The 10,224-nt window shown below is 45.8% G+C and overlaps 1 protein-coding gene across 1 annotated transcript; it reads right to left on the reverse strand.

Annotated features, from left to right (window-relative positions):
• Positions 1-468: 468 nt before the first annotated feature.
• LOC135366030 (estradiol 17-beta-dehydrogenase 8-like) lies at positions 469-5,468 on the reverse strand. Its single transcript, XM_064598683.1, has 3 exons — positions 5,099-5,468; positions 4,231-4,424; positions 469-2,889 (listed from the first exon to the last, which is right to left on the reverse strand). Exons 1-3 carry the CDS (start codon positions 5,271-5,273, stop codon positions 2,488-2,490), a joined length of 771 nt encoding a protein of 256 aa, XP_064454753.1. The 5' UTR covers positions 5,274-5,468; the 3' UTR covers positions 469-2,487.
• Between the last annotated feature and the right edge of the window lie 4,756 nt (positions 5,469-10,224).

Here is a 10,224-nt window from a genome sequence, read left to right on the forward strand (position 1 = left end):
TTTATTACGGTCACCCAGACTATATACCCAAGACGCGACGCAGATGGGGAACAAGACAAAACGAAGGGTCACTAATCACGTTGCCACGTGTGGCGATCAGCTTCTTCTGAAGTGCATCTCCTTTGAGTTGAGGACAAGTGACGGCATGTTTGTTGGCTCCTCATACTATGCGGCGGTAACGTAAAAGTAACTCGCTACAAGTGAGTAACGAGAACTCGTTACTTTTGTGTGTTGGTAACGAGTAACGTATTTAGTTACTTTTTTCTGAGGTAAAGGGTGACGGTATTTAGTTCTTTTTTTTTTGTAACGGGCACAAGTCTGGTTGAAACCCCAGTTGCAAAACAGCCAACCCGTCCACGGGCAGGCCCTCCCTGGGGGCCTGTGCAGTGCTTTAGAATGCACATATTGCAGTAGCAATCTTGAGCATTCAAGCTCATCGTAGCATGCACTGGCAACACCTAAAAACAGTTTTTATGGCAAAATAAACGTTACTCTTTATTTCATAAGGTCTTTTCATTATGGAGGACTCCCTAAGGGAAGTAATGGCACTCCTGACAGAGTTTTGCAGATGAATGTGGTTGCTGTTTGCATCAGTGCAGACTTGTCAAAGTTTAACATCTGCGGCAGGCCTGCCGTAGAAGGTATGGTCCACTCATACTAAAGCTGATGCTGCTGACGGCAGGAACTGCCCTGCTGGTTTTCGTTCTGGGGATTTTCTCTCTGAGAGATCACATGCTTCCTCAGAACGATACGGATCGTTGAGGCAAATGCGGGTCTGACTACACTGTGCTCCACAACTGGCATATTGGTATTAAAAGGCACACCTCACATTTTTCACACCATAGTCCCTGGTCCCCGCAGGTGATGGTATAACAAAGACCAAAATCCAGCAAGTTCTGAATCTTTGCCTGGAACATGCTATGAAACAATATGTTAAGAGAGAGATAACAAGCAGGAGGAGCAACTTTGCAAGGCCTAAGCACTAAAACATACTTCAGTAGTCAATGATGAGTTACAACTCAGTTTTCATAAAAATAAACATTTCGTAATGGAAGACAGCGTTGACGTATATCGCAAGTGTGAAACATGTTTGAACGCACAAATTGCATGTGACATTCACTAAAATTCAACAGAAAACAAGAGTTGATTGGGCATTGATTGGGCTACGTTGGCCAAACTGCCTGCTGTGAACTCTAACAATCATGAGAGCTCTCGAACGTCAATCCACTCTAGCCATGCTCACATTGTTACATTAGTCATGAATAGAGCCTGAAGTTTTAGGGTTTTACCCGATTCTTCCCCGAATTTTCACCCCGAATTGAAGGTTGACTCTTTAGGGTGAAACCCGATTTTTACCCGGCAAATTCCCCTCACTGGGATGTCTGTAGGAATGCAGTAACATACTTGTTTGGCAGCAAATGCAGCTACATCACTGTTTGTACAAAGCCAGTACAGTTAGTTTGAGTAACTGAGCCGGATTTCTCCCCGAATTTAGCATACTGGACGTTTTTCCACCCTAATTCACATGAATTTAGAGCACATGTTTATTTGCCCGATTTTTACCCCCGAATTTAGAAAAAAATATTTCCCGAAAACTTCAGGCTCTAGTCATGAATGACACATACTTCAGCCACGTCAGTGATTCACTCTGTAATACCCCTGACACACGGACACTGTAAACGGCTTTCAGATGTGTAACACTGCTGATACACGGCAACAAAAAATCTCCTTTTGGATACCAGCCCTTTTCTAAAGAGGAGATCGACCACGTCCTCTCAAACTGACATGACTTAACTTGGCCTTGACCACCTGATTATTGACAGTTTATGATTATTTAAAGAAAACAAGTGTCCTTTTAAGATATGCATTAGTGGTTAAAACAGTTGCCTATACTTATAATAGTTTCATTATGTCTAGGACAAGTGATTTTTGATTCAACACTCTCGCACGAAGGTAATTGTATCTACTGTCAGACTGGAGACTTCATTACTGCCAATTTGTTGCTACCGGATCCAGTTTTCAGTTGCGCTTTCTTGCATCTTTTGCAAGTTATTGCTCCCAAATAGGCACCATAGCTGTCTCAGTGTTTGTATGAACATCGTAAAACGTGATGTTTCCAGCGATGCAGAATCAAAAATAATAAAGACAGTAAAGAGCATCAACTGTTTACTATAAATACATTAAAAACAAGACTTTCGTGCAGTAGGCTGTGCTTCTTCAGGTTTCAGGACCTCTTACAAGTGGTGAAGCATATCTTGTACCATGTGACTTGTTTTTTTTTATATATGATATAGGCAATGTGACACTGAGCACTTCAAAGTTGTAGAAGACCCAAAATCAAAAGGGGTTCTAGCTATCCCATGTGCTATAAGTATAATATGATTCATGAAATGAGAGGGACATAGTAGCTATTACAGCATTTCATAAAAAAGCCTCGGGCTGACAGATAGACATTGCATACATAACATATACTATGAACACGTCTTCTCACATATCAAGGCCTCCGGTCACTTCTAGAACGGACCCAGTAACGTACGAACTGCTCGGCAGACACAAGAATTTCACAACTTCGGCCACTTCCTCGGGCGTCCCCATTCTGTGCATGGGTATCTTTGGAAGGATCTTGGACAGAACCTTCTCGGGCACCGCGGTCGTCATCGGAGTTTCGATAAATCCAGGCATGACCGCGTTGCAACGAATGCCGTGCCGCGCCAGCTCACGGGCGATCGATTTCGTAAACCCGACGACGCCGGCTTTGGATGCCGCGTAGTTGCCCTGTCCCATGTTCCCAGTCTTGCCCACGATGCTCGATATGTTGACGATGGATCCCTCTGCCACTTTGTTCGTGACCATTTCGCGTGCAGCGGCTTGGGTGATGAGGAATGTGCCCTGAAAATGAAAGGGTGCAGTAGAACCTGAGTTGAGTTGATAAGAAAGGAAAAAAAAATTCTGAAATAGGCACTCGGAAAAAGGCGTTTATAGCAGTCAGACTAAACGCGGCAGCACGCAAGTCCCATATAGCGGTCAGGCTATACACGGACGGAGGCAGACTATAAATTCAAAATTCAAAATTAATTATTAAATATAAAAATTATAAATATATATCAAAATAAAAATATAATGAAATAAAACATAAAATAACGAACAGTAGAACCTCACTGTAATGAAGCTGGTCAAATTCCTAAAACCTTTCACTATATCAGTGTATTATTATATGAGTATTTCATTGTAGGGGTTTCAACACACTGGGACTTGTTTGTGCAACACACAAGAACACCACCAGAACAAACGGTGCAAACACATAGGAACAAAAAGCAAAATGCAGCACTGCGCATGACACTGAAAGGTGCACTTGCACCTCTAAAAAAGGCTGTTATGGCATCTAAAAATGTTCAAAAAGACTACAATTCAATAGAGTCGATAAAAAGGCAGGCAACCCTAAAAATGTCGCATTTAGGTGTTCGCAGGCAAATGCCTAAAATTCCACGCCCCGAATAATAATATAGCAGTCAAATAAAATGAAAGCAGCAAGGAGAAGAGGAGGAGGAGGAGGAAAATTAAACATTTTGGGGGCATACGAAAGGGACGGACATGTATTACTCTGTCGCCTCATGATTATAGATCAAGAACATTACAAATAACAAGGAAGTAAAGAATCTACAGCTTAGATACAGTGCGAGCGTATATAAATTTATGATGCCTCGTAAACCATCGAGAGCACCTTCTGCTCTCTAGCAATGTTGCGCTCTGACACTGTGTACCTAGGGTTCTTCGATTTCAGGTTTTATGATTTTTCAAATTTGGGAGGGAAAAATCGGGTGAAAAATGCTGTTTACACACGAGAATTGTGGGAGAAACCATGCGCTACAATCTCTGTTTGATATGTCACTGGGGAATTTTCGGGTGAAACAAAAGGCATATGAAACAAGCCACTGCTGTGACACTAGGATGCGAAACAAGGATCTTTATATTTCCGCTCGGATCTGGGGCAGTGAATGGTCACAGTACTCAAACACTTGTCCAGTTCCACCACAAAAGCTCGTCTCTGACTTGAGACTTGAAAGTCAAGCTCGTAAAGGATTTCAGGTAGATATCGGGTTTTACCCAAATTCTTGAAAACTTGTTCGGCGGGAACTATCGTGAAAAATCGGGTTTAACCCGAAAACAAAGAACCGTATGTGTACCTCATGTTACACTTAGCTTTTTACGTCCAACAGAAATCGTGCTCACCTTTAGGTTGATTTTTATGACATCATCAAACATAGCCTCGGTCATGTCAAGAAGAAAGGCATCGCGTATAATGCCGGCACTGTTCACAATGATGCTCGGTGGCATGGTGTATTGCTTTCGTATTGCCTCAAAGAGAGCTGCTACGGATTCTGCGCTTCCGACGTCAACTTGCATGCCCTGGTGCTCGTGGCTGCCTAGTGACATAAAAACAGGAATGAAAATGGATTGGGTAAAAACAATACTACAGCTTGTTGCAAAAGTGCATGCACAATATGCCTTGAGGATATACTAAACGATTGTGCCAAACATTTGAGGGGCTGGAATAATCACTTCCTAACAAAAAGTCAATAACATGCATTTATATGTACACTGTAAAAGCCGCCTTAATGACTGCCAGAAACATGTATTGTATTCAGTGAGCCATGCCTGCATTTATGTGTTGTCCAAAGAAAAAGAAAAAAAGAACTAGGTTTATACAACTGGCAAGTGGCAGCCATATATAAGCCAAAGACATAAAAATTGCAGCGGGCTATGATCAGTGGTTACAGACAGCAAGATACCCGACCCAAGACGTTTTACATTGCCTTTATTTAGGTGGCCAGAATATAGTTGTGTAATGCGACTGCACCTGTGACAAGTTTTTTGAGGTAGCAGAATTCGCTTGCGCGAATTCAACCTCCCTTTGTTATTTTAACAACCACCAACCAACCAACCAAGCTTTTTAGTGGATGCGTGTTAACTTATGTCAGTCAGCGTAATTTTCTTCATATGGGACCTCAAATTATCAAGTCACCGTTGTCCTTGTGAAGTACAGCAAGGGCACGCTGGGTGGCATATTACAAGATATGAAGAGAAGGTCAACGCATACCGGGTAAACATTTTGCTGTAAAAGCAGCAGCTTCTTTGCTGATGTCCGCTGCAATTATGCGGGCTCCTTCTAACGATAGGGCCTTGCATACTGCTCTGCCAATCCCGCTGCCACCACCTGTAACCACTGCCAGGCGACCCGCAAGCAGAACCCCAGCTGACGAAGAGGATGCCATTCCACAACTTCCCTCGGAGGGACACTGTCCGCGATTGAAAACGAATGAGCTCGACGGTACGAGGCTTAGCGTGTCCTTGGGAAGTTTTCCGCGATAGAAACGGTAGATTGGAAGTCGTAGTAATCAGGAAATACTTCGCCGGTAGCACACGGTGATTACATGCATGCTTTTTCCATGGAAGCTGCCATGATTGTCCAGCGTTGCCGGGAGCTTTCTGACTGCATCTACTAAAGGCAGCGCAAAGCGCAAACAGCGACAATGCCCAAGGTAAATGCCAGGAGAAGTGTCTGCTGGAAAGTATGGTGTATGGTGGGCTGGAAAAGCATTCCTTTTTGTTGAAACTTTTCTGGAACAATATATGAGGCAGTGGCGTAGCCAGACCTCCAAGGTAGGGGGGGCTCGATACGAAAACTCGCCCCCCACCCCCCGCTGATCCTGTGTCGACAACACACACATACTTGTGCACACTGCAAACTGAGGATTAAAAAAAGGAACGAAAAAAGTTGATTTAGACGTTCACAGTACGGTACATGTATAGGCTGTCACGACCAATGAGGTGGTGCCACGAGATTGGAAGTATTTTGAAAAGCTCATACTTTGAAAACCATTCAAGAGTGCTTCTTAGATAGACGCCATGAACTGCAAGAACTTTCGCGATCGTCGCACTGCCCCCCCCCCCCCCACACACATATATATTATGTTCTCGGATTTGCACGATTTGTGTGGGTCGGTCCGTGGCAGGTAGGGGGGCTCGAGCCCCCCCCCTAGCCCCCCCGTGGATACGCCACTGATGTAAGGCAACTCGATCTGAGTTCAATGCCCCAGACTAAATCGAAACGATGATCCTGTGAAACAGCGTTCGTTGAAACAGCTTTCTCTGAAATATCCCGTATTCCGCTCGGTAAAGCTTCTCAGTTTCATGTTAGCACTAAGCAACACCACAATGTTAATTGTTACCTAATTCTCTCATCCTAACTCTCACTTCTTCACCGTGTGTATTTCACTGTGTTCGAGTATAATGGGCAAATGCGTTCCAATTAAGTCTATCTGGGTTTATATAGTTTGGAAAGTTTTAGAAACTTCACGGTTTATATAAACCTGACCTCAACGCACACCCTCCCACGCAATCAGGGCGACTTGGGTCCAATCGCGAAGTGGCAGGCACAATATTTAGAGCTGAAAGTATGGGGAACTTTTTTGTGTGGGTAATTTTGACACCATATTTTTCTGGGCAAGGTAGCGTTTCAAATTCCTCATTAGGAATCGTGCTGGCTCCTGTGGCAGATGCAAGTGGGGGGCGATCGCCCCCCCCCCCCCCCAAGAAAAGTCAGATTATACATTTAATTTCCCTCTCTTCCCTCCACCACACGCGCTCCGACAAAGACCCCCCCCCCCCCTCCAAACCGAGGATCTGGGTTCGCCCCTGGCTGGCTGTTGTCAATATTTTGGTATTTGTTAGTTCCAACAGAAATTCCGAAATTCGGAGAGCAACATTCTGAAAATGGTGCTCCAGGCTTAGGAGAGCATACTATATACACAATATCACACACACACACAGTATATCAATTGTAGCATTCGGTGACGAACAGGCTACCCCCGGTGACAACAGAAATTGATGGGAGGGATGGTGTCATCGGGAATGAGCCGGTTGACAGCACAATGGAAGCAGCTCCTTCGTTTAGTAGACGGAGGAGTACTGCACCCACGACCTACTTAAGAGAACGACCAGTTCACTTGACCCCCCTTCCAGCGCCGGCTTTTCTGTTTCACATGTTTGCCGCAGGAGCATTGGTGGCGCTGCCGACATTCCCTACTTCAATGGGGGTTGTAGTGCTTATGCGGTAGCTTTCTACGGACTTCTTCGCATCCGCGTCAGATATTTGTGCCTTCTCTTTTTTTTTTTTTTTGCCAAACATATCGTAATCTTTACGCACCAAACCGCCACGAAGACCTCAGTTCACATGAGCATGGTTTATTCCGTAGTGCCTTTTTGCAAGGCAAGATGCCTCCTCGCGTGAAAAGCGAAAAAGTGTGCTGTCATCCATCTGGATATTTCTCCAAAACCTTGCAATTCAGCTGCGGTCACTTTTACTTTGCCCCTTAACATATTACTAACATTTCTTCCTTTTCTTTTTGAGCATGTAGAAGAGATTTCCTACAACAATTCACTTTGGAGATACCGAGTGTGTACATACAGACGCACTTGTTCAGTGCGTGATGGCACCAACTTTAAATTAATCTTAAATTTAAATAACGGCATACAGGAGCGTATCGCCACAGGAAGAGCAGCAGGAACTGCTCTTAACCTATGGCCCTTTTTTTACCAACAGTGGTTAACTTTGGACTAAGATCCAGCGTAGCGTGATCTGATGAATATTCCAGTGACAGTAACTTCCTTTAGTGTAGCATAGTTAAACGTTAAATTCAAGTTAAGGGACCGTTGTTCTCGGTTCAAATGTTAATTGGTGATGGTGAAACCGGGCCTTAGTCTATCACTGAAGGACTGGAACCGAAGCGGATATCGGTTTGGTTACGGTTCAGTGTCAGAACTCTGAAAGCTGTTACAGGTAGGAGGCTCGCCGTTTTAATGCTTGTGGTTACCGGTAACCAAGCAGTTGAACCGGTACTTTTTCGGTTTTCTCTAGGATGTATCTGCTGGCTGCGTGGATGTCGCAGAAGCACGTTCAACGCCACTAATCAGAGTTGCAAAGAAATATATATCGCATCCAAAGCTGATCGCGTTCACGCGTGAGCATATTCTTATGAACAGGTAACCGAAATCACATAATTCGGTTCAGGTTGCGGCTTTGGTTAGTGGCGAATGGTGGATTGCAGATGTGGATATGGAAGAAATTTGGGTCGAAAGTCGTCTTCGGTTTGGCCCCGGTTTCAGTCCCTGCGCGCACTTCCACGTGCCAGAGCATGATTGTCTCCACTGCTGGGTCGCCAATGATTTGATTGGACAGCGATATGGGGGTGGTGAAAGGGCTCACTGTTGTCTGCCTCACAGATGTGGGCAACGTCATGAGGAAAACGCGTCCTGGGGCAACTTCAAGGGAATTGTTCGGAGATATGTCTAAAAGTGTCTGATGAAAACCCACGAAAAAATCCACACTGCACATCCAGCTCCGGGACTCGAACCCCGGTACCTCCCAAGTTCTCCCAGGTATGGGGGAACTTGCTTTTCAAGGACGGCGTGGTATCAAATGAAGTACCTTGTACTGTGTACCAATATGTCATCGCACGAGAAAACAAAATAAACGGCGTCCATGTAAAGTATACCCCGACAAAACGAGCACAGGAGTCGATGTTGTACACTAGAAATCAATATGGACGTCGAAAAGATGTACACGAGTCAATACGAACACCATGTCGTCACATGTCCCAATGCGGAGCCCCCCTGTTTTAGGGAATGTGGGCAGCGCGCCAAGCGGGCGTTTCACCTGTGAGAGGAGGAAATTGCGAGGAGGTTCCGCGGACAGCCGCTCCATAGGGATTTGGGAAAGTGACCTGGTCGCTCTCTTATTAAGTAGGTCGTGACTGCACCGCTGAGAGGTGAGCGTCGTTCCATTCTTCGACGATTAATGGCACCCCTGGATGGGTCTCAGGTGGATCTCTCGCCCTCTTACCATGACAAATATTGCTTTGTCCATGGTCAAATTCAGTCCACCAGTGCTCTGCAAAGCAAAGCACTACCAACGTTTTTGGACAATGTAGGACCTCAGTACTCACTATGAGACTCGTCAACCAAATTACCAATGCGATGGGATCAGGGGTGGATCCAGACCCTCGGTTTGAGGGGGGGGGGCGGTTTCTTTGTCGGAGCGCGTAGTGGGGGAGGAGGGAGAGGGGAATTCAATGTATAAACTGACGTTTTGGGGGGCGATCGCCCCCCCCCCTTTTGGATCCGCCACTGGAAGGGATATAGTATCGCCCCTCTTGATGAAATACCTCAGTCATCACGTGCCCCTACCAGAGGCACATCCAGGACTTTCCACGCAGGAGAGGGGAATCTCGTGTAGGACAGCATGCTACAGGTATTGCCCGGAATAAAGGATTTCTTTTTTTTTTTCCAATAACAAGAATAATTTATGTTCAGTACTATATCCATGCCCATTCCGAGCGGGGTCAAGAAAGCGGCGTGGCCTCCTCTGGAGATCACAGCCTGTGGGAATTGCCCGCGGATTCCTTGCATATCATATGTTTCGACTGTCATGTTATTGTCCAAAATCCAGGGGCGGACCCAGGATTTTTCTGAGATAGTGGTCTTGGCTAGCATAGAGTCACTAAATAAGCTACGCTTCACAGTATCGACACCGAGTTCCAAGAGCGAGTATGCGCCATCTCGTTTCCGCGCCACGTTGCCCACGCGCACTTTAGGGAGCCTCCATGCGCGTCCCCTAGAAGCCCAGCAACCCATAGAGGCTCCCTAGCGCACTTCAGCGCATGATGCCATCTATCGTGCGCGAGTGAAATGTTCCTTTCTCTTGGAAGCAGCGCATCAAGGCTGACTGCCCTGAGCTCACCCTGACTATACCACGGGACGCTCCTGCTGACAATCAGTGGCGTATCTAGAGCTACCTGCGCCCATGGCAACATGGTTAACATGATGTCCTTGGGGATGCGTTTTCGTGTTGTCCGCACTAGGTTTCACACTATAACCTCTCTAATGGCGGGTGCTTTAGATCATTTATGAATGTGCCAGGTTGAGCACCCGACCTGGCACATTCACATCCGACCACATAATAGCGCCCCTGTTCACCTGGCGCCCATGGCACCTGTCCACACCTGCCACACCCTAGATACGCCACTGCTGACAATACATGGATTATCGCGCAACTATCATACACGCTTCTCTCTCCCACAGGGAGTATTATGTTAGCCGTCTTTGATCCTCAAATGGGGATGGTACCGGTGTGGTGCGGAAGCAAGACGGCGCTCCCTCTCTCCC

This window comes from Ornithodoros turicata, chromosome 8 (genome assembly GCF_037126465.1).
Source record: "Ornithodoros turicata isolate Travis chromosome 8, ASM3712646v1, whole genome shotgun sequence".
In the NCBI taxonomy this organism is placed as follows: domain Eukaryota; kingdom Metazoa; phylum Arthropoda; class Arachnida; order Ixodida; family Argasidae; genus Ornithodoros; species Ornithodoros turicata.